The 26,087-nt window shown below is 40.8% G+C and overlaps 1 protein-coding gene across 3 annotated transcripts in view; it reads left to right on the top strand.

Moving 5' to 3' along the window:
* Window positions 1-26,087, top strand: part of ehbp1 (EH domain binding protein 1) — a 389,620-nt gene that overhangs the window by 35,051 nt on the left and 328,482 nt on the right. For 2 of the 3 annotated variants that reach the window (XM_060831882.1, XM_060831884.1), the window contains exons 3-5: window positions 16,184-16,241; window positions 17,335-17,430; window positions 18,763-18,816. In XM_060831882.1, the coding sequence (XP_060687865.1) occupies window positions 16,184-16,241; window positions 17,335-17,430; window positions 18,763-18,816 (208 nt within the window). Of the gene's footprint in view, window positions 1-9,640; window positions 9,703-16,183; window positions 16,242-17,334; window positions 17,431-18,762; window positions 18,817-26,087 lie in introns of those variants that run through there. The other variant, XM_060831883.1, reaches the window with a different exon arrangement.

Raw genomic sequence — 26,087 nt, 5'->3', positions numbered from 1 at the left:
TGCAAGATGATCAATATTTCTTTTGGAATTAGAATCCCAACAGTGTGGAAATAGACACTTAGGCCCAATAAGTCCACACTGACCCTCCGAAGAATAATCCACCCAGACCCATTCTCCTACCCTATCACCTATGTTTATCCCTGACTAATGCTGCTAATCGACAGATCCCTGAACACTATGGACAATTTAGCATGGCCAGTTCACCATGTTTGGACTGTGGGAGGAAACCGGAGCACCTGGAGGAAATCCCCTCAGACATGGGGCGAATGTGCAAACTCCACACAGATTGTCATGTGAGGCTGGAATCGAACCCAAGTCCCTCGTGCTGAGTGCGGCGGTGCTAACCACTGAGCCACCGTGCTGCATTAAAGTTGATGTAGCCAAGTATTTAAAATTTATTGTTATTTTATAGTGTTTTATGGTTTAAAGAGCTTTAACCTGTTCCCGGTAGGCATTTGGCGGCAGCAATTTTATTGGCAGGGAAGGAAGGGAGAGTTCTTTACATTAAGAATTTTTGCTAATCTGGGAATTAAACCTGTCCGTAAAGCAACATTTCCCATTAACCTTTCATTTTGGAATATTTTCTGATGTAATTGGCAGAAGTCAAGGTTAAGTAATTTGTTCTATCTTGTATTAACGTTGGTACTATGTTTATGTCTTAAATGTTTTTGCTGTATTGTATAAAATAATATATTAGCAATTTACTTACATATGAACCCAAAGGCAATACAGATACTCAGTTGCAGTAAAAAGAACACTGTACTGACTAGGTTTTGTAAACCATTTTCTCCAAGTTTTCTAAGTAATGTTTTTTTTTCCCTGAACTTGAGTTTTATAAATATTTGCATTACCTGTTAATAAGGACAGTCTTGCACTCTATTTGTGTTTTTTTTCAGTCCTGTATCATTTTACTTTGAAAGTAAATAAACAAAAATGGGAATTGATGTACATTAGATGAGAATTAGGATCAGGAGTCGGCTGTTTGGGTCTTTGAGCTTGTTTCCCCATTCAGCAAGGTCATAGCTGAACTTCAGCTACAGCTTCCCATGTTCCCATCTGATGTGAAGCAGATTGGGTTATGGGCACCACTTGCTTATTTGTTGTCCTTCTTATCATAGGTCTCAATAGATGCAGACTTTGTCCATAGGAAATCTATAAAGTTATTTGTCAAAATACTTTTATGAGAAGTTGAGTGCATTTCAAAAGTTTTATTCAGGTAAATGTTCGTTTTCTTCAAACAGGGTATTGTGACGTGGAGTCAGAACTATGATGATTGCATCTATCAAATTTTTATAATTCTAAAGCTTCAGAAAGCATATTTAATTGAGAGATGAAACAGACATTATCAATACTAGTGAGCTTTGAGAAGATTTGTAGCTCGGGTTGAGGTTTTGGATGTAAGTTTGCTCACTGGGCTGGAAGGTTCATTTTAAGACATTTCGTCACCATACTAGGTAACATCTTCAGTGAGCCTCCTGTGAAGCACTGGTGTTCATGACCTGCTTTCTATTTATGTGTTTAGGATTCCTTGGGTTGGTGATACCATTTCCTGTGGAAATATCATTTGTTGTTCTTTTTCTCGGAGAGAGGTAAATGGGATCCAAGTCGATGTGTTTGTTGATAGAGTTCCGGTTGGAAAGCCATGCTTCTAGGAATTCTCATGCATGTCTCTGTTTGGCTTGTCTTTGGATGGATGTGTTGTCCCAGTCGAAATGGTGTCCATCCTCATCTGTATGTAAGGATACCAGTGAGAGTGGGTCATGTCTTTTTTATGGCTCGTTGATGTTCGTGCATCATGGTAACCCACAACATGCTAAAACTGCACCTAATGAACTTGAAAGACTCTATACAGACAACAAGCAAGTCTAATGTCATTTACAAAATAGCTTGCAAGATCTGTCACAAACACTACATTGGGCAAACAGGCAGAAAACTAGCCACCAGAATACATGAACATCAGCCAGCCATAAAAAGACATGTCCCACTCTCACTAGTATCCTTACATACAAATGTGGAAGGACACCACTTCGACTGGGACAACACATTCATCCTGGGACAAGCCAAACAGAGGCATGCACAATAATTTCTAGAAGCATGGCATTCCAACCAGAACTGAATCAACAAACACATCGACTTGGATCCCATTTACCACCTCCTGAGAAAAAGAGCAGCAAATGACGTCAACACAGCAAATGACGTCACCAATTCAAGGAAACCTAAATGCATAAATAGAAAGCGGATCACTAAGCACCAGTGCTTCACAGGAGGCTAACTGATGATCTTATCTGGTATGGTGATGGAACACCTGAAAATGAACCTTCCATCTCAGCAAGCAAACTTTCATCCATTGTTAATAGTCATCCTAATTTGGGTTATTTGGTAAGCTGAATTTTGAATGGAAAATGAAAGATGTTATTACCTAACACTTTGTTCCTTGCTTTGACATGGGAGTGTTCTAATGTTAACATCTGTGAGAACAGTGACATCTGAAGCATACACTGAAAGACATACAAAATTCCACAAACCAATCACCAATGTACTATTTTGAAAGATTCCAGAATTACTGATAGGTGCTGGCAGACTTTGACCACCTGCTACCCTAACTCAGTGCTGCCATGCTTTACTCCCTTCGCTGCTCACAGGCACCAGGAATTTATCAGTGAGTTAAATGTTATAAAATACTTCCCACCTGCCTAATTCTAGTTCTGCGTTACTTTCCACAATATAGTAAATACTAATCTGAACAATCCCTTCATATTGCCAAATTCCAGCAGCTTAAATGTGTTCTTGCCAAATTCTGGAGCCTTATTCCTTTTCTGTCAAAGGGATAATTACAGACAATATGCAATCATCTGCTACTATACATCCTTGAAATACACCAGATATTTTCCATTCCTGCTGCTGGGATTAAAACCATAAGACGCATTACTTATAATGAAGAAATCTATTGTTGTCCATTTTTCTGGATTCTACTGATATTTATTAAGCATTTACGCTTGCCATGTATGTATGCTGTCTTTGGAAATGAAGTATTGATTTTCACCATAATGGTTGTTGCTAAACATTGCTACTAACTGCAATATATTTCACTACTTGTGTACAAATCAGAAACCTATTGTGTTCTTTCCAAAGTTACTTTTATAATTTTAGTTCCCCTGCCATTGAAAGCAGCCTGAATAATTCAGTATTTAAGAGAGTTTTTAGTTCAAACTAGTAATGAACAGAATAAGCCACCAGTTTCAGTGTGGAAGTCGTTAATAAATCCCACTTTCTTAATACTGACCTACTGTCAATATAATTAAAATTTATGAATGTAGGTTTGCTCGCTGAGCTGGAAGGTTCATTTTCATCCAGAACCGCAACCTGAGCTACAAATCTTCTCAAATTTGCTCATTAAAATTTTTCTCAGTGTACTGTGTTGGGAGGGGAAAATTGTCTGTGTATGAAATTCATGCGTGTGTCAAGCTAACTGGTGAGAATTGTGAATCTTGTTGAAGTAAAATAGCATGTCAGCTCACGTGAAAATTTCCTATCTGGATCCCCAATCCATCAATTGTTATTTTAGCAAGGAATCAACACCTATGGGAGATGACGGGTGAAAATTGAGAAAAGAGAAAGGCAAAGAACCTTTTATTTCAATGTCAGTTTTATTTTTGCATTCTCCAGATGTTTTAAGATGTTGCAGCTATTGTGATTTTAATCAGTTGTTTAAAATGTCCCTGTCCATCTCCTCCAATTAATATAAAATGAACATGTTGCTACGAGAATAATAATCTTGAGCTAAATCTTAAATGCTGTGCAGAACTAGACAATTGTATGAAATCAGACATACTTGAATACATTACATGTCATGTTTGTCGTTGAACTGAGTGGACCACTTGACATCTCCCTTGAGCAAATTTGCAAGTGACTACTTTGACCTGTTGGTTTGTAACGCTAATACAACAGGAAGGGAGGATGGTATGCCTGGGCAACTAAAATTCAGCTGTCTGAAGACTGGATGTTTTTGAAAACTTTTCATTTGAGATTCAGTAAAATGAAATTTGAACTTATTGTTCAAATGTTGGGACAATTCAGCTAGACATTAGTTCTCTGTGGCATGCTGGACTAGTTATTGGCTTTCACACTTGGTTTATGTGCTGCCATAGAATCAAAGAGGTCTACAGCACATAAAAAGGCCGTTCAGCCCATTACTTCTATGCCAGTCAAAACAACCATCTAACTATTCTAATCCTGTTTTCCAGCACTTCACTTTATTACTTTGTAGGTAATGATTAGATTCCCTACAGTGTGGAAACGGGCCCTTCGGCCCAACAACTCCAACCAACCCTCCAAAGAGTAACCCACCCAGATCCATTTCCCTCTAACTAATGCACCTAACACTATAGGCAATTTTACATGGCCAATTCACCTGAACTGCACATCTTTGGACTGTGGGAGGAAACCAGAGCACCTGGAGGAAACCCACACAGACGTGGGGAGAATGTGCAAACTCCACACAGGCAGACACCCGAGGCTGGAATCGACCCTGGTGCTGTGAGGCAACAGTGCTAACCACTGAGCCACCGTGCCGCCCATGAATATATCTTGGCATCGCAAGTGCACATCTAAACACTTCTTAAATGTTATCAGTGTTTTTGCCTCTTCTACCCTTATGCGTGTTAATTTGAGATTTCCTCCACTCTGTGGGTGAAAACGATTTTCCTCACATCTCCTCTATACCGTTTGCCCCTTTTCTTAGAGCTATGCCCTTTGGTCACTGATTGCTCTATCAAGGGCTAGTTTCTTTTTGCCAACCCTATATAAGCTGTTCATAATGTTGTACATCTTAGTCTTGTTTTCTTTCATTGTCTAAGGAAAACAATCTCAGTCTGTCCAATCTGCCTTCATAACTGAAACTTTCCAGTCCAGGTAACTCCTTTGCAACTTCTCCAATGCTTTCACATCCCTGCTGTAATGTGAATTCTAGAAATGCACATAATATTCTTGCTACCGCCTAACCAATGTTTTATACAATTCCCAGTGTAACCTTTTTGCTGTTAAATTTTGGTTTAATTCCCATGCTGCAATTTGACCTGAACAAAATCTGGGGAAATCTGAAATGGTCTTAGTCTCAATAATGATGGATTTCGATGTCCAACTTGTATTCACTCAGATTGTTGTGTTGCTTTTATGAAATAACTGCTTTTGTTTTTCCTGTCAGTTCTGCCCATGTTTCTGACCATCTAGCTATGAAGCCATAGTATATTTTCTGCTTTATTTCTATAGAGCAGAAACTCAAAACTTGCTTGTTACTGATTTTCAGACTCCTTAAAAGGGTTCTTCAGGAAGCTGCGCAATAAAAACACTATTTATGTTGACGTTATATCAGCATAATAAGTACTGGATATGTATACTAGCGGGTTGAAGGATTACGGGGAGCGGGCAATAAAGTGGAGCTGAGCCCAAGATGAGATCAGCCAAGATCATTATCAACTGGCCGAGCAGTCTCAATGATCTGAATTGCCTACTCCTGCTCCTAATTCTTACATTCTTATATAGCAGGTAGATTGAATGTCCGACATCCATATTCTGGTCTGAGTAAAGACTTCCATTTATGTAGCACCTTTCATGACTAAGCAGGTCCCAAAGTGCATTATAGCCGCCAAAGGATCTTTGAAGCATAGTCACATGCTAACAATGTGGCAGCCAATTTGTGGAAAACTCCACAAACAATGAGCTGAGAATTGGTTGACTTAAGGTATAAATATTGATCAGGATCTATGGAAAACTCCCCTCCTCATAGAACAATACAGCGCAGTACAGGCCCTTCAGCCCTCGATGTTACGCTGACCTGTGAAAGCGATCTGAAGCCCATCTATTCAAAAACTAGCTGGGGATCTCTTGTGTACACCAGTTAACCAGTAGTGTTTTCCTTCTGAAGAGAATGAGCTGAATCATAATGTGGAAGAAAGAATACAAAGTGAAAAAAAGTTGAACACCGCTTATGTGAATTATTCATCTTTTGTTTTAATATAAGAGAAGCTTGTAAGGTCGCTAACAACTGTGAACATATGTTTTGTCACTGCTAACTGCTTGTTCTATTATTCTTAAACTTGTTTGACAGTTCAAACCTAAAAATAGACTTATTTTTTTTTATTTTCCGGAGGCCCGGAATCCTGTGGAGATGAGAGAGAACCAGTACGTGATGCCACATTCTCTGTTCCTTAAAGTACTGTAGCACACAAAAATACCCAGATATTCAGGAAGCCGAACAATACAAAGGTAGTGGACATTCCACCTATAAGAGATGAAGCATCAAACAATTAAAAAGGATTAAAAAATGATCAGTCATATTGACAAAGCCACTCTGGAGATTAGATCTTGATAAGTGGATCTGGCTAGGAGTTCAGTTTGAGTCTCAGAGTCATGGCCTGATCCAAATGTTGCCAATAAATTTGCACAACTGCTATAGCTCACTCACTGATAGAAAGAATTGCTATAGATAATTCCAAGTTAGAACTATTGCAAAAAATAATTCTTCACAAATGTTTTGAAATACCTGATGCAACAAGTTTCAGATGCTGGGAACTTTCATCATGGTATGATAACCATGTCCAGTCCTGTCCAGACATGTCTGCCTCAAAGGCTTCATATTTTGCTAATGTTGGGGATGCCATATAGAATGTGAATGTGATGTTTTACCTGCTTATACGTCAATATTTGACATGGATAAAGGAGAGATCAAAACTTTGGAGCCTGTAACATTTTACAGCAAGTGTTTTGAAGTGTCCTTTTGATAATAACTGGATGGCAAAGAGACTTTTGTGATCTTTGTTGACTTCAAACAAAAAAATCAGCTTGCATTTAGTCCGCAGCTTTCAGCAAAAAAAAGTCCCAAGGCACGTCGAAAAAGATTTTAGAAATGATATTGAACAGAAGCTACAAAATCATGAAGAGTATAGACCGGGTAGGTAGAGATTAGCTTTTTCCCAGGGTGAAGGATTCAATAACGACAGGTCATGCTTTCAAGTTGCGAAGTGAAAAGGGGGATACACACGGCAGGTATTTTACGCAGAGGGTGATGGGTGTCTGGAACATGTTGCCAGTAGAGGTAGTAGAGGCAGGCACGGTAGATTCATTTAAGATGCGTCTGGACAGATGTGTGAGTAGGTGGGGAGCAGAGGGATACAGATGCTTAGGAATTGGATGACAGGCTTAGACAGTACATTTGGATGGGCTCAGGCTTGGAGGGCCGAAGGCCGTATCCCTGGGCTGTAAATTCTCTTTATTCTTTGTTCTATTCAGTAATCTTGTAAATAAATTGTTTTGTTTTAAAACTAAGTCATTTGATCAGCTGATTCTCTCCTGGAATATCCACTTTACACCTGCTTTAAACAACCAGAAAAGTTAGGGTCTGGGCTACCTTCTTCAAATGTTCTGAGGGGTCCAGCCTGGTCCATAACACAAGTAACATTAGTGCCTCACAAATGGCAAGCTATGACCATCTCTAATAAGAGACGATCTAACCCCCCCACTCTTGATATGCAATAGTGTTGCAAGAACTGAATTCCCCCACTGTCAACATGCTTGGAGTTACCATTGACCAGAAGCTCATTTGGACTCACACCATAAACACAGTTTTTACAAGAGCATGTCAGAGACTAGGAATATTGCAGCAAGTAACTCATCTCCTCAAAGCCTGTCCAGCATCTACAAAGCATAAGTCCAGAATATGATGGAACACTCCCAACTTTTTGGATGTGTGCAGCTCCAACAACACTCAAGAAGCTTGTCAAACTCCAGGGCAAAGCAGCCGGCTTGATTGACGCCACTTCTGCAAACATCCACTCCCTCTACCACTGATGCTCAGTAGCAGCAGTTTGTACTGTCTACAAGATGCACTGCAAGAATTCACCAATGACCTTTAGACATGATATTGCAAACACATGATCACTTCCATCTAGAATGACAAGTGCGGCAGATACTTAGGAATACTACGTCCAAGTTCCCCTCCAAGACACTCACTATCCTGACTTGGAAATATATCACCATTCTTTCACTGTTGCTACATCAAAACCCTGGCATTCCCTCCTTTATGGCACTATGGGTCAACCTACAGCACATAGACTGCAGCAGTTTGAGAAGGCGACTCGCTACCACTCTCAAGGTCAGCTAAGGTCGGGCAATAAATGCTGGCTAGCTAGTGGCGTTCACGTCCGGTGCATAACTTAAACAAAATTGAAGGGATGACTTGTTGCGAATGCACAGGGTCTTGGTGTGACCACACCTGGGTTGTTGCACTTTTGGTCTCCTTATTAGTGGAAAGATGTTCTATAGAGAGAATGCAGCGAAGGTTTACTAAAATGATTTCTGGGATGGCAGGACTGAAATATGAATAGAGACAATTGGTTGGTACTATATTCACAGGAGTTTAGAAGAATGAAGGGGGATCTCCTAGAAAGCTATAAAATTCTAACAGGACAAGACAGGATAAATGCAGGTTGCATGTTCCTGATGATTGGGGAGGCAAGAACCAGGGGTAACAGTCTGAAGATGTGGGGTAGGCCATTTAGGCCTGAGATGAGGAGGAATTATTTCACCCGGAGAGCACTAAGCTCTCTGCCACAGAAAATGCTAAACTATTGAATATTTTCAAGGAGGAGTTAGATCTAATGCTTGTGTCTAATGAGTTCAGAGGGTAAGGGAAGAAAGCAGGAATAGGGCACTGAACCAAACAAAAGCAAAACTGCAAGTGCTGGAAATCAGAAACAAAATCGGAAATTGCTGGAAAAACTAAGCAGGTCTGGCAAAAACTGGAGAGAAAACAGAATTAATGTTTCAGGTTCAGTGACCCTTCTTCAGAATAGAGTTGACTGATCAGCCATAATCATAAGGATTGGTGGACTAAGCTTGAAATGCTGAATAGCCTACTCCTTTTTCCTAGGTTTATGTTTTTAAACTGATTCTAGCCTCCAATCTGTTGATACTATGAAAACATTTGTTTCAGTAGCTTGTATTAAGATTTCACAAAAAATTGAAGGTTAATAGCACCAGTTTGCATACCTTTTGGTTCCTCATGGTAAGTCTATGTATCTTAACATGATCTTTTGATATGACATCTTTTTAGTGAAAAGTAGTTTTGTAATGAATCTATTTAGAACTGATTGCCAACTTACAAGTTATGACCCAGATTCTTAACTACCTCCTTTTACTTAAGGAAATAACTGTGAATACAATTTGAGTAATTTTCTGACCCTTGATTTTTTTTAATGAAGTTGTTACCTTTTGTCCAGAGCTTTAATTGAGTTTGAATGTGGGTGAAATAGGAGCAACTGACCTGTTATGTTTTACCTCCATTAGAATTAATTGTGCTCTGGAGGACAAGCTTGATGTAATTAATGCTTAAGCATCAGAAAAATACATAATAAATACTTTCCAGGACACGAGGAATCATTAGTACCAAGAATAACCTGATCAGGTGTACCCGAGAACTCTGTGGAAAGCTAGAGAAGTGATTGTTGGGCCTCTTGCTGAGATATTTGTATCATCGATAGTCACAGGTGAGGTGCCGGAAGACTGGAGGTTGGCTAACGTGGTGCCACTGTTTAAGAAGGGCGGTAAAGACAAGCCAGGGAACTACAGACCAGTGAGCCTGACCTCCGTGGTAAGCATGTTGTTGGAGGGAATCCTGAGGGACAGGATGAACATGTATTTGGAAAGGTAAGGACTGATTAGGGATAGTTAACATGGCTTTGTGTGTGGGAAATCATGTCTCACAAACTTGAGTGAGTTTTTGAAGAAGTAACAAAGAAGCTTGATGTGGGCAGAGCAGTGGATGTGTTCTATATGGACTTCAGTAAGGCATTCGACAAGGTTTCCCATGGGAGACTGATTAGCAAGGTTAGATCTCATGGAATACAAAAAGAACTAGCCGTTTGGATACAGAACTGGCTCAAAGGTAGAAGACAGAGGGTGGTGGTGGAGGGTTGTTTTTCAGACTGGAGGCCTGTGACCAGTGGAGTGCCACAAGGATCGGTGCTGGGTCCTCTACTTTTTGTCATTTACATAAATGATTTGGATGCGAGCATAAGAGGTACAGTTAGTAAGTTTGCAGATGACATCAAAATTGGAGATGTTGTGGACAGCGAAGAGGGTTACCTCAGATTACAACAGGATCTGGACCAGATGGGCCAATGGGCTGAGAAGTGGCAGATGGAGTTGAATTCAGATAAATGCGAGGTGCTGCATTTTGGGAAAGCAAATCTTAGCAGGACTTCTACACTTAATGGTAAGGTCCTAGGGAGTATAGCTGAACAAAGAGACCTTGGAGTGCAGGTTCATAGCTCCTTGAAAGCGGAGTCGCAGGTAGCTAGGATAGTGAAGAAGGCGTTTGGTATGCTTTCCTTTATTGGTCAGAGTATTGAGTACAGGAGTTGGGAGGTCATGTTGCGGTTGGACAGGACATTGGTTAGGCCACTGTTGGAATATTGCGTGCAATTCTGGTCTCCTTCCTATCAGAAAGATGTTGTGAAACTTGAAAGGGTTCAGAAAAGATTTACAAGGATGTTGCCAAGGTTGGAGGATTTGAGCTATAGGGAGAGGCTGAACTGGCTGGGGCTGTTTTCCCTGGAGCGTCGGAGGCTGAGGGGTGACCTTATAGAGGTTTGTAAAATAATGGGGGACATGGATAGGATAAATAGACAAAGTCTTTTCTCTGGGGTCGGGGAGTCTAGAACTAGAAGGCATAGGTTTAGGGTGACAGGGGAAAAGATATAAAAGAGACCTTTTATACGCAGAGAGTGGTATGTGTATGGAATGAGCTGCCAGAGGAAGTGGTGGAGGCTGGTACAATTGCAACATTTAAGAGGCATTTGGATGGGTATATGAATAGGAAGGGTTTGGAGGTATATGGGCCGTGTGCTGGCAGGTGGGACTAGATTGGGTTCGGATATCTGGTTGGCGTAGACAGGTTGGACCGAAGGGTCTGTTTCCATGCTGTACATCTCTATGACTCTTAATTGTTTGTTGCCTATTCTGTAATTGTGTCAATAGGTTATATTGTGGTCCTACATATACTGAACAATTTTTAATGTTTACTGTAAAAGTCCACACTGTTTATTTTGTTAGACTGATTGAAGTAGTTCTAAAGTAACAAGTTTCTAATCTACATGGCCATAATATACTCTTGTAATTGCTTGTTTAAGAGAAACCCGTGAGCAAAATTCAAAATCACAATAACATAGTTGCCAGCTCTGGTTGGACCTATTCCTGGAGATTAATTCACATGACATTTGCTGTCATCTGTTTTATTTGCTTTTTATCTGATTCAGAATGTGACATATTTCTCATGCAAGTCTATCAGAGTTGGAAAATTTAAGTAGAATGATTTAGTGCTGGGCTTTCATCCGTGTTGGGCTTGTACCAAGATAGTAACTACCAAATAGTTTACTATCCTAGCACTGCTAAATGCGCAGCACCAAATTACCTTATTTAGAATTATTGTAATACTTAACAGATGTTTGTACTCACAAGACATAATTTACTTCAGTTGACCCTACATGTTTCAATATCAAAAAATACAAAAGTAGCCCTGCTGATGTTGGAATTTTGAAGTTAACAAAAGTCCTGCAAATATTCAGCAGTTAAGGTAGAATCTGTGGAGAGAGAAACAGTAAATTTCAACATTGTTTCAGTGTCAAATAGAATCTCTAAATTGTTATTGTGCTGAAGGAGGCCATTATGTCTGCATTCGTTCTCTGACCATTTGTTGATTTTGCACATCATTTCAAATCTGTGCTCTTTGGTTCTCAATCCTTGCATAAGCAGAATCAATTTCTCTGTATTTACTCTGTTCGGATCCCTTAGGAAGTGGAGGTGCCAGTGTTGGACTGGGACGGGCAAAATTAAAGATCACACAACCCCATGTTATAGTCCCAACAGGTTTATTTGGAAGTACAAACTTTTGGAGCGTTGCTCCTTCGTCAGGTAACTAGTGGGGCAGGATCAAGGGGCACAGAATTTATAGTAAAAGATCAAAGTGTCATACAACTGATGCGATGTATTGAATAAAAACCATTAAGTCTTTAATCACTTAGAATGGGGTTGCAGATTTCGATTCATTAATATGTAAATATCTATAACATGGTGTGTGATCTATAACTTTGTTCACCCCAGTCCAGGATTGAAATCTGCCATCTCTTCTGTGTCTGGCCGACACATGACTCCTGAGTCACAGCAATGTGGTTGACTTTGGGCAATTAGGAATGGGAAATAAATGCTGTAATTTGAGAGGGAGCGGGTACAGTCGGAAGTGACAGTACTTCTGTTGAATAAAGGGAACTATGGAGCTATGAGGGAGGAGCTGGCCAAAGTTCAATGGTGCAATACCTTAGCAGGGATGACCGTGGAGGAACAATGGCGGATATTTCTGTGTATAATGCAGAAGTTGCAGGATCAGTTCATTCCTAAAAGGAAGAAAGATCCCAGGAGGAGGCATGGGTGCCCGTGGCTGACGAGGGAAGTTAAGAAACATATAAAGTTAAAAGAGAAAAAGTATAACATAGCAAAGATAAGTGGGAAAACTGAGGACTGGGAAGCTTTTAAAGAGCAACAGAGGATTACTAAGAAGAAAATGCGCGGAGGAAAAATGAGGTACGAAGGTAAACTGGCCAATAACATAAAGGAGGATAGTAAAAGCTTTTTTTAAGTATTTGCAAGGCAAAAAAAATGGTTAGGACTAAAATTGGGCCCTTGAAGACAGAAACAGGGAAATATATGACAGGGACCAAAGAAATGGCAGAAGAATTAAATGGGTACTTCAGATCTGTGTTCACTGGGGAAGACATAAGCAATCTCCCTGAGGTAACAGTGGCTGAAGGACCTGAACTTAAGGGAATGTATATTTGCCAGGATTTGGTTTTGGAGAGATTGTTAGGTCTGAAGGTTGATAAGTCTCTGGGGCGTGATGGTCTACATCCCAGGGTACTGAAAGAGGTGGCTCGGGAAATCGTGGATGCGTTGGTGATTATTTTCCAGAGTTCGATAGATTCGGGGTCGGTTCCTGAGGATTGGAAGGTGGCTAATGTTATACCACTTTTTAAGAAAGGTGGGAGAGAGAAAACAGGAAATTATAGACCAGTTAGTCTGACCTCAGTCGTGGGAAAGATGCTGGAGTCTATTATAAAGGATGAACTTACGGCACATCTGGGTAGTAGTAACAGGATAGGACAGAGTCAGCATGGATTTATGAAGGGGAAATCATGCTTGACTAATCTTCTTGAATTTTTTTGAGGATGTAACTCTGAAGATGGTATGGGAGATCCAGTAGATGTAGTGTACCTGGACTTTCAGAAAGCTTTTGCTAAAGTCCCACATAGGAGGTTAGTGAGCAAAATTAGGGCGCATGGTATAGGGGGCAAAGTACTAGATTGGATTGAAAGTTGGTTGGCTGATAGGAAACAAAGGGTAGTGATAAACGGCTCCATTTCGGAATGGCAGGCAGTGACCAGTGGGGTACCGCAGGGATCAGTGCTGGGACCGCAGCTTTTTACAATATATGTTAATGATATAGAAGATGGTATCAGCAATAACATTAGCAAATTTGCTGATGATACAAAGTTGGGTGGCAGGGTGAAATGTGAGGAGGATGTTAGGAGATTACAGGGTGACCTGGACAAGTTAGGTGAGTGGGCAGATGCATGGCAGATGCAGTTTAATGTGGATAAATGTATGGTTATCCACTTTGGTGGCAAGAACAGGAAGGCAGATTACTACCTCAATGGAATCAATTTAGGTAAAGGGGCAGTACAGAGAGATCTGGATGTTCTTGTACACCAGTCAATGAAGGCAAGCATGCAGGTACAGCAGATAGTGAAGAAGGCTATTAGTATGCTGGCTTTCATAACAAGAGGAATTGAGTATAGAAGCAAAGAGGTTTTTCTGCAGCTGTACAGGGCCCTGGTGAGACCACACCCGGAGTACTGTGTGCAGTTCTGGTCTCCAAATTTGAGGAAAGACTTTCTGGCTATTGAGGGAGTGCAGCGTAGGTTCACGAGGTCAATTCCTGGAATGGAGGGATTACCTTACACTGAAAGACTGAAGCGACTGAGCTTGTATACCCTTGAGTTTAGAAGACTGAGAGGGGATCTGATTGAGACATATAAGATTATGAAAGGATTGGACACTCTGGCAGCAAGAAACATGTTTCTGCTGATGGGTAGGTGCCGAACCAGAGGACACAGCTTAAAAATACGGGGTAGACCAGTTAGGACAGAGATGAGGAGAAACTTCTTCACGCAGAGAGTGGTGGCTGTGTGGAATGCTCTGCCCCAGAGGGCAGTGGAGGCCCAGTCTCTGGATTCATTTAAGAAAGAGTTGGATAGAGCTCTCAAAGATAGTGGAATCAAGGGTTATGGAGATAAGGCAGGAAGAGGGTACTGATTAGGAATGATCAGCCATTGAATGGCGGTGCAGGCTCGAAGGGATGAATGGCCTACTCCTGCATCTATTGTCTATTGTCTGGCTTTCATCTCATAGTCCCAACAGGTCTATCTGGAAGTACATACTTTTGGAGTACTGCTCCTTCATCGGGTACCCATGAGGATGGCCTCAACTGGGACCTTGGGTTCATGTTACACGACAGGTGACACCACTACACATTGTTTTCTCTTCCCCTCCGCGCCCCTCCCCCACCCCCTTTCTCCCCCCCCCCCCCACACACACATTTTCTCCCCCACACTCTCAGATACATACACACACACATACCCCCTCTCACACAACACACAAACATCCCCCGCACTCTCAACCACACACACACCCTCTCACAGGCTTATACTCTGTCACACCTACACACACTACCAAGCACATGCACACGCGCAAACACATTCACTTGCACTCTCACACACATACTTACATGCACTGTCTCTGTCTCTCTCTCTCGCTCATACACACACACATAAGGCTATGGGGTGAATTTGCATTTGCAGAATTATATTTGCAGACACGTTCTATTTTGCTCAAAAAGCAAACAATCTGCAGGCACTCAATCCATGTAACATTTTATGAATTCCTACTTTGGAAATAGAACCAGTATGACTCAAGATTGGGATACAGACAGACTCTAACCTCACACCTTTATTGCATTATCTGAGCTGAGATGTCACCTTTGTCTATAAAACCTTAAGTTATTTCGAGAATGTGACTTAAATTCTGAGATTTGCATATTAATGAGCCGAAACCTGTAACTCATTCTATAAGATGGGAGACTTAACAGCAAACTATGTTTGTTTAATATATCATTTCAGTTGCATGACACTATAATCTTTTGCTGTAAATTCTGTGTCTTATGATCCTGCTCCACAGCTACCTTTTGAAGGAATAGCGTTCCAAAAGCTTGTACTTCCAAATAAACCTGTTGGACTATAACCTGGTGTTGTGTGATTTTTGATTTGTCCTCCCCAGTCCAACAGCGGCTCCTCCACACTATTGCATCTCATGAACAAGCAAAAAGAAACTGCATATTGAAGATTCTGTGCAGACATTATTTGTTAGATGACCTCCTTTTGTCCTGTAACAAAATAAGAAATGTGAATGCACACTTTAGCATGTCTTTTGCATTACTCAAGCTATCCTTCTCCTGAACTATTTTACACAATGTTGGCATTTCCAGTCTCTACCATTCCAGTCTCTCCTAGTCAAACTTTACTCCATGTAATCCTCAACTTATATATTCCATGCTGTTTATATCCCATCTTTCACCAGGACTTACTCATCCATCACTCCTCTCCTTGCCCTCATTTGTGGCCTTCTGTTCTCCTAATAATTCCAGTTTAAAGTATTAATCCTTTCATAGCCTTGTTGTTTCCTGTCTCTGTAATCTCCAGTTTTTGACAACTCATGCATGCATCCCAACCCTACCCATTCCTTACAAACTCTGTCAACTCTGTCCACTTATACATCACTAGTCCATTTTGTCTCATTACACCTTTCTGTAGCAGCCTTGGATATTTTTCTACATTGAGAACACTGTAAATAAGTTGATTTATATTCTTTAGTTTTCTTCAAATAGTATGCTACTTGATATTTAATATGGTTCAATATTTGTTAAGCTTGTGAACATCATTGACAAACGATAAATTGCTAGAAAGTATTGCTTCTGTGAAGTAATTGATGAGCTAATTTTCTTTACCGTTCATTTTATTAGGCAACCTGACAAGCTTGTAGTGGTTTGGACAAGAAGAAGCAGACGGAAATCTTCCAAGGTATACATAAAATCTTTTTGGGTGGAAGTATCAGGAATCTGTTTGAATTTATCAAGCAACTTAGTAATGAGTTTTAGAACAAAAATATAACAGTCATCTGGAAAAGGATTTTTAGTTAATTACATTAGAACTGTCAAGTCTGAAGGTGGATTAAAGGATGAGAGAGTGCTAGCATGGACTTGAGGGGAAGATGTTATCTAATCAATTTACTGAAATGGTTTTATAAGTACAGATCTCATGGAGAACAGTGTGATTTACAAAACATCTTCTCCGGAATGGATAGCAGACCATTGTACTGAAAGTTTGAATAGGTGATGTAGATCAGAGGATCTAGCGGGCAGGGCAAAATCATGTTGGTTTGAAGGCATGATCTTGGGCTGTATTCTTTATCTTTTTGTAAATGTATTCTTCAAAGTATTTCAGTTTGGTGATGACATTACATTTGGTGAGGTTGGTAAAGAGGATCTTCTGTGTTTGGCTCAGAGCAATGGCAAATGGTGCTAAACTCCGATAAGTACAATGCTATGCAATTTGGTAGAAAATGCAAGATTTCACACCCTCAATGTCACGGAAATTGGCTGTTTGGCCCAACAATTGGTGCTGGTGTGTGCTCTATTTGCATCTTATTCCATCTTTCTTCACCTCTGCCTATCATTCGCAATCCTTTATTTACTTCTCTCCCATGCTTGTCTAATTCCTCCTTTGGCTTCACCTGTTCCCCTAGTAGCACATTCCACATTCTCTTAGTATAAGATGTTTCTTCTAAATCTCCCATCAAAATTCTTGGTGACTATCGTATATATTTGATTTTTAATTTATGCTGAGGGAAGTATTCTCTCTCTATTCCCTTTATTAAAACTTTACATGAATTGAAAGACCTCTAGTAGGTCACCACTGTCCTTTTCTCAGGAGAAGAGAGATCTAGCCTATCAATCCTTTCTGCATGTGTTACTCTGCATTTTTGGGATTGTCTTTATAATTTGTAGATTATAATATTGTTTAAACATGCTTTATGGCTTTAATGGAAATGTTGTGTTACATTTGTGATATGTATAAATTATTAAATGTTTTTGCTTTCTGTTTCCTTTTGAAGGCTCATAGCTGGCAACCAGGAATTAAAAATCCATATCGAGGAGTTGTGGTTTGGCCTGTTCCTGAAAACATTGAAATCACTGTGACTCTTTTCAAGGTATAGCAACTTCTAAACTCCTGTTTCTGCTGTACCAGCCTTCCACATGAGAAGGCCCAATTAGCTAGAGTGGTGCTTTATTGTACCTGAGCCTTAGCAAAATATGGGTCAAATCAATGAAATGGTAAAATGACAGCTAAAATAAGCATCATTAGTTCATGCTTACAATTAATGCTGTTCTGCATATAATAAACTAAAGCTTCAAATCATTTGCAAAATAGCTTGCCATTTGTGTGTATTTATAATGCTATCAGCTACTGATGAAACAAAAAATGTTAAACTGAGTAATCTGCCTAGCAACCTCAACATCTAATATATTTTACATAACAGTTGCTATGCACTCTGTGGATGTAACACATCTCCAGCATGAACTGATGTGCATAATTACAGCTTTCAGTTTCCTGTAGGAAAAACCTTGTCATTTGTAATTGTACTATTGCAGAAAAACATAACTGATCTCTTGGAGAAAGCAATTTCAGTATGTTGGTATATGCTGGTTCTTGCTCGTTGGCAGTCCTAACTTGCAGTTTTTTTTATCTGGTTTCCATGATTCATTGTAATGAAATGATAAAAGTGCAAACAGAACTATATTTTGTTACAAGTTCACACTCCATTATTGTCAAATAGTATTGAGATATGGGAATTGTTTGGAGTGAATGAATAATTTGTTATTTAACTGCGGAGTTTGAGTAGTGCTTTTATGAAAAACAAAACACTTATTTTGAAGGGTTTAATTAGTCTTCTACTTTGTTATTTTTAAAAATAATATACTCTGACTTGTAACAATAAAAACAGCACTAATAAGAATACTTTTCAAAACAACTAAATGCACTGCATTGTCATTAATAGTGAATGGAAATTATTCTGTAGAACTGTAATGTGAAGAAGCCTTGGGCTTATCTCTTTACAGTAGTTGATGCCTCTGGCAGCTCCATAAGAACTCTGTATGCTGTCTTGTCCATTGTCATTGCCATGGGTGAGGTTTTGGACACTGGCCACAGTATACCATTAGTTGATGCAAGATGATTATTGCAGATTAATTGACAAGCAGTTGACCATAAATGTTTTATTCAGATTAATTCCTGCTTAGAAATAAATTACATGTATTTATCTTGTATCATGTTTTTGTTCATTTTCCACTCCTGCATGTAGAAAAGTACTGAGGGCATTTTGTTCTTTTGATTGATTCTCACCCATTGAACAATGTGGTAAACAGCCATTTTTTTCTGTTTATTTTGTCTGTATGCAATTACAAGCTGTTCACATCACATATGGACATTTTTAAAACTGGAATTATAGTAACTGTAAAATAATTTTATATTCACTTTTCAGGATCCACATGCTGAGGAATTTGAAGATAAAGAATGGACTTTCGTTATAGAAAATGTAAGTTTTGTATTGTATTATTGTTACTTCACTGCTTTACAGGTTGGACTGTTAGTGTTATGTATTTTCCAAACCAAATAGCACTACCAGAAGGTAGACCCATTTTCTTTGCTCTTATAAATTAAACTTTTCTGGCACCTGATCCAGCTGATTTGTGACCAACCTCAAAGAATTGTACCATGAAATCAAATTGCATTTGTGTATATTTAAAAAAAAAGGGTGGTAGTGCTTTGGTTAGTTTAGCAACTTGACCTGTATGAATTCCTGGATTTTGACTAATTAAGTGGTTGGGAAAGTCAAACAGAGGTGATGTGCTGTCTTATTAGAGAAAAGTCAATTAAATCTGTCCGTGCTCGCCACAGTCTGGAATATGGAGAAGCATTAACAGAGGCCTTGGAATATATTATATATATTCCATATGTATTGGAATAGTTAAGGTCAAAATAAAAAAATGTTTGGGAAGTAAGAGTGAGCTGAATATGTGATAAGGATGGCACTTGTTACTTAACAGTTTGTAATGTCAGAATTTCCTTGATATAAGAAAGGCTTACATTTATGTAGTGCTTTTCACTACTATTGGAACATATGCTATGAATCACAGAAAGCTAGTATGCAGGTACAGCAGGTAATTAGTAATGCAGATGGAATTTTAGCATTTATTGCTCAAGAAATAGAGTATAAAAGTAGGGAAGTACTGCAATTGTACAAGGTATTGGTGAGACTGCATCTGGAATACTGTGTACAGTTTTGAGGAGAAAGTGAGGACTGCAGATGCTGGAGATCAGAGCTGAAAATGTGTTGTTGGAAAAGCACAGCAGGTCAGGCAGCATCCAAAGAACAGGAGAATCGACGTTTCGGGCATGAGCCCTTTTTCAGGGCTCTTTCCTGAAGAAGGCCTCATGCCCGAAACGTTGATTCTCCTGCTCTTTGGATACTGCCTGACCTGTTGTGCTTTTCCAGCAACACATTTTCAGCTGTGTACAGTTTTGACCCCAGTTACATTGGAGGCAATTCAGAGAAGGTTCACTGAATTAATTTCAGAAATGAACGGCCTGTCTTATGAAGAGAAATTGAACAGTTTAGACCTAACCCGCTAGAGAAGAACAAGAGGAGATCTAATCTTGGAGTGCATGTTCATAGCTCCTTGAAAGTGAGTTGCAGGTAGATAGGATAGTGAAGAAGGCTTTTGGTATGCTTTCCTTTATTGGTTAGAGTATTGAGTACAGGAGTTGGGAGGTCAAGTTGCGGCTGTACAGGACATTGGTTAGGCCACTGTTGGAATATTGTGTGCAATTCTGGTCTCCTTCCGATTGGTAAGATGATATGAAATTTGAAAGGGTTCAGAAAAGATTTACAAGGATGTTGCCATGGTTGGAGGATTTGAGCTGTAGGGAGACGCTGAACAGGCTGGGGCTGTTTTCCCTGGAGCGTCGGAGGCTGAGGGGTGACCTTGTAGAGGTTTACAAAATTATGAGGGGCATGGATAGGGTAAATAGACAAAGTCTTTTCCCTGGGGCCGGGGAGTCTAGAACTAAAGGGCATAGGTTTAGGTTGAGAGGGGAAAGATATAAAAGAGACCTAAGGGGCAGCTTTTTCACACACAGGGTGGTACGTGTATGGAATGAGCTGCCAGAGGAAGTGGTGGAGGCTTGTACAATTGCAACATTTAAGAGGTATATGAATAGGAAGGGTTTGGAGGGATATGGGCTGGGTTCTGACAGGTGGGACTAGATTGGGTTGGGATATCTGGTCGGCATGGACGGGTTGGACCGAAGGGTCTGTTTCCATGCTGCACATCTTTATGCCTCTGTGATTCTAAGGTATATAAGATGCTAAAGTGGATTGACAAAGTTGCTGTAAAGAGGGTGTTTCCCCTTGTGAGGCAATCTAGAACAAGCGGTCATAATTTTAGGATAAGGAGTAGCACATTTAAAACAGATGGTAAGAAATTACTGCTCTTAAAGGATTGTGAATCTGTGGAATTCAATACCCCAGAGTATGGTGGGATGCTGGGACATGGAATAAATTTAAGGAGAAGATAAGCCGAATTTTAATTAGTAATGGGTTAAAGGATTATTGGGAACAAGCATGATTGTGGAGTTGAGCCTGAGATCAGATCGGCCATGATCGCGTTAAATCATTGAGGGGCTGAATTACCCATTGCTGTTCCTAATTCTAATGTTCCTATACTTTTATGCAATGAAATACTTTTGAAATGTTGTCACTGTTGTACTTGGCAAACAATTTGTACACAGTAAAGTCCTACAAACATTAGTGTGATAATGATTGGGTAATTTGTTTCAATGCTGCTGATTGAGGGATAAATACTAGTCAGGATACAGAAAAGAACTGCACTGCTGCTCTTCGATATAGTATCCTTAGAGTTTTTTTTACCCCGACCTGAACAGGCAGAAGCAGCCTGAGATTAACATCTCATCTGACGATATCCTTGACAGTGCAGCACTCTATTAATAATGTAGGCAAAAGTGGGTTCTGCAGATACTGGAGATTAGAGTCAAGATTAAAATGCTGCTGGAAAAGCATAGCAGGTCTGGCAGCATCTGAGGAGCAGGAAATATACACGTTTTGGGCATTCCTGATGAAGGACTTTTGCCCGAAACATTGATTTTTCCTGCTTCTCGGATGCTGCCTGACCTGCAGTGCTTTTCCAGCACCACTTAGACTATGTTAGTAATATGCTAGCATAGATACTTTTTTAGGTAAAAGTTAGAAATTCATTGTGTTGGTTCAATGAAGAATTCAATTGATAGATAAGAGTTTACCCAGTGTGTTGCTGAACTGTGCAAACCAGGGAAGTTCCATTCTCCATCATTCCATTTCTGCTAAATTGTTATCTCACTTTGCTATGTAATTAGTGGAAATTCAGCAAGGGTTTTCACTTCTGCAAAAGAGAGGAAAAAGCCAGAAACATTGGGCAAGTGACAATGGTTACAAGGAATATATTACTGTCTTTAAAAGAATTGTTGAGAGTGAGTGAGGCAGAGCTACATACCAGATAGAACATAGAACAAGACAGTGCAGAACAGGCCCTTCGGCCCTCAATGTGGTGCCAACCTGTGAACTATTTTAAGCTCATCCCCCCCTTACAGTATCCCAAAGTCATCCATGTGCTTATCCAAGGATTGTTTAAATCTCCCTAATGTGGCTGAATTAACTACATTGGCAGGTAGGGCATTCCACTCCCTTACCACTCTCTGAGTAAAGAACCTGCCTCTGACACCTATCTTAAATCTATCACCCCTCAATTTGTAATTATGGCCCCAGTACATCAGCCTAGGAAAAAGACTTTCACTGTCTGCGCTATCTAATCCTCTGATCATCTTGTATGTCTCTACCAAATCCCCTCTTAGCCTTCTTCTTTCCAATGAGGACAGACCCACGTCTGTCAGCCTTTCCTCATAAGACCTTCCCTCCAGACCAGACAACATCCTGGTAAATCTCCTCTGCCCCTTTTCCAATGCTTCAACATCCTTCCTGTAATGGGGCAACCAGAACAGTACACAATGTTCCAAGTGCGGCTGCACTAGCATTTTGTATAGTTGTAGCATGACATTGCGGCTCCAGAACTTAATCCCTCTACCTATGAAACCTAACACACCGTATGCCTTCTGAACAGCACTGTCAACCTGCGTGACAACTTTTAGGGATCTATGTACATGGACTCCAAGATCCCTCTGCCCATTCACACTACTAAGAATCTTTCCATTGACCCAATACTCTGTCTTCCTGTTATTCTTGCCAATGTGAATCACCTCACATTTAGCTGCATTGAACTCCATTTGCCACCTCTCAGCCCAATCCTGCAGTTTATCCAGTCATCCTTAACTTGCAACATTCTTCCATACTGTCCACTACTCCACCGACTTTAGTGTCATCTGCAAACTTACTAACCCACCCACCTATGCTTGCGTCTAAGTCATTCATAAAAATGACAAACAGCAATGGTCTCAAAACAGATCCTTGTGGCACCCCAATAGTATCCGGACTCCATACTGAATATTTTCCATCAACCACTACTCACTGCCTTCTTTCAGAAAGCCAGTTTCTAATCCAAACTGCTAAATCACCCTCAATCCCAATGCCTCTGCATTTTCTCCAATAGCCTACCATGTGGAACCTTAACAAAGGCTTTACTGAAGTCCATGTACACCACGTCAACTGCCCTATCCTCATCTACATGCTTGGTCACCTTCTCAAAAAACTCAATGAGGTTTGTGAGTTTTTGCCTGCCTTTGATGAAACAATGTTGACTATCTGAAATCAAATTGTTGCTTAAAATCTGATTGAAGATTTGTAGCTCGGGTATCCGTTGTTGTGGTTCTGCTCGCCGAGCTGGAAGTTTTTGCTGCAAACGTTTCGTTCCCTGGCTAGGGAACATCATCAGTGCGGTGGGAGCCTCGTGTGAAGCGCTGCTTTGATGTTTCTTCCGGTATTTATATTAGTTTGTTCTTGCCGCTTCCGGGTGTCAGTTTCAGCTGCAGTGATTTGTATCTGGGGTCCAGGTCGATGTGTCTGTTGATGGATGTTCTTGCCATTTCCAGGTGTCAGTTTCAGCTGTAGTGGTTTGTATATGGTGTCCAGGTCAATGTGTCTATTGATGGAGTTTGGGGATGAATGCCATGCTTCTAGGAATTCTCTGGCTGTTCTCTGTCTGGCTTGTCCTATGATAGTGGTGTTTTCCCAGTCAAATTCATGTTGCTGGTTGTCTGAGTGTATGGCTACTAGAGATAGCTGGTCGTGTCGTTTTGTGGCTAGCTGATGTTCGTGGATGCGGATTGTTAGCTGTCTTCCTGTTTGTCCTATATAGTGTTTTGTGCAGTCCTTGCATGGTATTTTGTAAACTACGTTAGTTTGGCTCATGCTGGGTATTGGGTCCTTTGTTCTAGTGAGTTGTTGTCTGAGCGTGGATGTTGGCTTGTGTGCTGTGTGCCTAAGAGATAGACCACGGAACGAGGACATGCCACAACCAAAAGGACTAGCCACTCTACCATACGTCAGGAGTGTCTCAGAACTGACAGCCAGACTACTGCGACCCTTAGGACTCATAACAGCACACAAGCCAACATCCACGCTCAGACAACAACTCACTAGAACAAAGGACCCAATACCCAGCATGAGCCAAACTAACGTAGTTTACAAAATACCATGCAAGGACTGCACAAAACACTATATAGGACAAACAGATTAGATTAGATTACTTACAGTGTGGAAACAGGCCCTTCGGCCCAACAAGTCCACACCGACCCGCCGAAGCGCAACCCACCCATACCCCCACATTCACCCCTTACCCAACACTACGGGCAATTTAGCATGGCCAATTCACCTGACCCGCACATCTTTGGACTGTGGGAGGAAACCCACGCAGACACGGGGAGAACGTGCAAACTCCGCACAGTCAGTCGCCTGAGGCGGGAATTGAACCCGGGTCTCTGGCGCTGTGAGGCAGCAGTGCTAACCACTGTGCCACCGTGCCGCCCAGAGGAAGACAGCTAACAATCCGCATCCACGAACATCAGCTAGCCACAAAACGACACGACCAGCTATCTCTAGTAGCCATACACTCAGACAACCAGCAACATGAATTTGACTGGGAAAACACCACTATCATAGGACAAGCCAGACAGAGAACAGCCAGAGAATTCCTAGAAGCATGGCATTCATCCCCAAACTCCATCAATAGACACATTGACCTGGACACCATATACAAACCACTACAGCTGAAACTGACACCCGGAAACGGCAAGAACAGACACATCGACCTGGACCCCAGATACAAATCACTGCAGCTGAAACTGACACCCGGAAGCGGCAAGAACAAACTAATATAAATACCGGAAGAAACATCAAAGCAGCGCTTCACACGAGGCTCCCACCGCACTGATGATGTTCCCTAGCCAGGGAACGAAACGTTTGCAGCAAAAACTTCCAGCTCGGCGAGCAGAACCACAACAAATTGTTGCTTGCTAGGTGATTATAAATCCTATGTCTTGCAATCCTTTCCAAAATCTTTCCTACAACAGATGTAAGGCTCGCTGGTCTATAATTATCTGGGCCATCTCTGCTGCCCTTCTTGAACAAGAGCAAAACGTTTGCAATCCTCCAGTCCTCAGGTACTAAACCTGTAGACATTGACGACTCTAATATCAAAGCCAAAGGCTCTGCTAGCTCCTCCCTAGCTTCCCAGAGAATCCTCAGATAAATCTCATCCGGCCCAGGGTATTTGTCTACTTTCAGTCCTTCTAGAATTGATAACACCTGTTTGTAACTAACCTCGATCCTTTCTAGTCTAATGTCTCATATCTCATTCTTCTTCTCTACGATATTCTGCTTTTCCTGAGTAAAAACTGATGAGAAATGTTTGTTTAGCACCTCTCCAGTCTCCACAGGGTCCATACTCAACTTCCCACTTCTGTCTTTGGCTGGCCCTCTTCCTACCCTAGTCATCCTTTTATTCCTCACATACCCATAGAAAGCTTTAGGATTCTCCTTTATTCTACCTGCTAAAAACTGCTCATGTCTTAACTCTCTCTTTAAATCCTTCCTACCTAATCTGTAACTCTCCATCACTTCATCTGAACCGTCTTGTCTCATCAACACATAAGCCTCCTTCTTCTGCTTAACGAGAGATGCAATTTCTGTAGTAAACCACGGTTCCCTTACCTTATCACTTCCTCCCTGCCTGACAGGGACGTAGCTATCAAGGACACACAATATTTGTTCTTTAAACCAGATCCACATTTCTATTGTCCCCATCCCTGCTTTTTGATAACCCATTCTCTGCATCCTAATTCTTGCTTAATTGCGTTATAATTGCCCTTGCCCCATCAATAACTCTTGCGTCATCCCATGGTGAATGTGAACAGGGGCCCAGTATAAGCATCACAGGCCTTGGAAACTTATGGGCAGTCTGTAGGAACACCTGGTTTAAATGTTTGTGAACTTGTGCTGGCTCATGCTTCCAAGTGCTGTTGCTTTTTTAGTTGATAGTGGCATATGAATTGTGAACAGTAAAGGGTGAAACAGAGACGGGCAGAGATATTGATTGCAGTGCAAATATAATTAGGAATAACAATTCATATCCCACCTGGATTGAGTGGTTTCTGAGGCAGGATCTCTGGTGAGCCAATAGGGTAGTTCAGAAGCTTGGTGGTTGGCATTGACACCTCACAGTGCCAGGGATCCAGGTTTGATTTTAGTCTTGGGTGACTGGAGTGGAGTTTGCACATTTTCCCCACTTCAAAAAATGGATA

Source organism: Hemiscyllium ocellatum, chromosome 10 (assembly GCF_020745735.1).
Source record: "Hemiscyllium ocellatum isolate sHemOce1 chromosome 10, sHemOce1.pat.X.cur, whole genome shotgun sequence".
Classification (NCBI taxonomy): domain Eukaryota; kingdom Metazoa; phylum Chordata; class Chondrichthyes; order Orectolobiformes; family Hemiscylliidae; genus Hemiscyllium; species Hemiscyllium ocellatum.
This window is presented reverse-complemented; position numbering and strand designations above follow the sequence as displayed.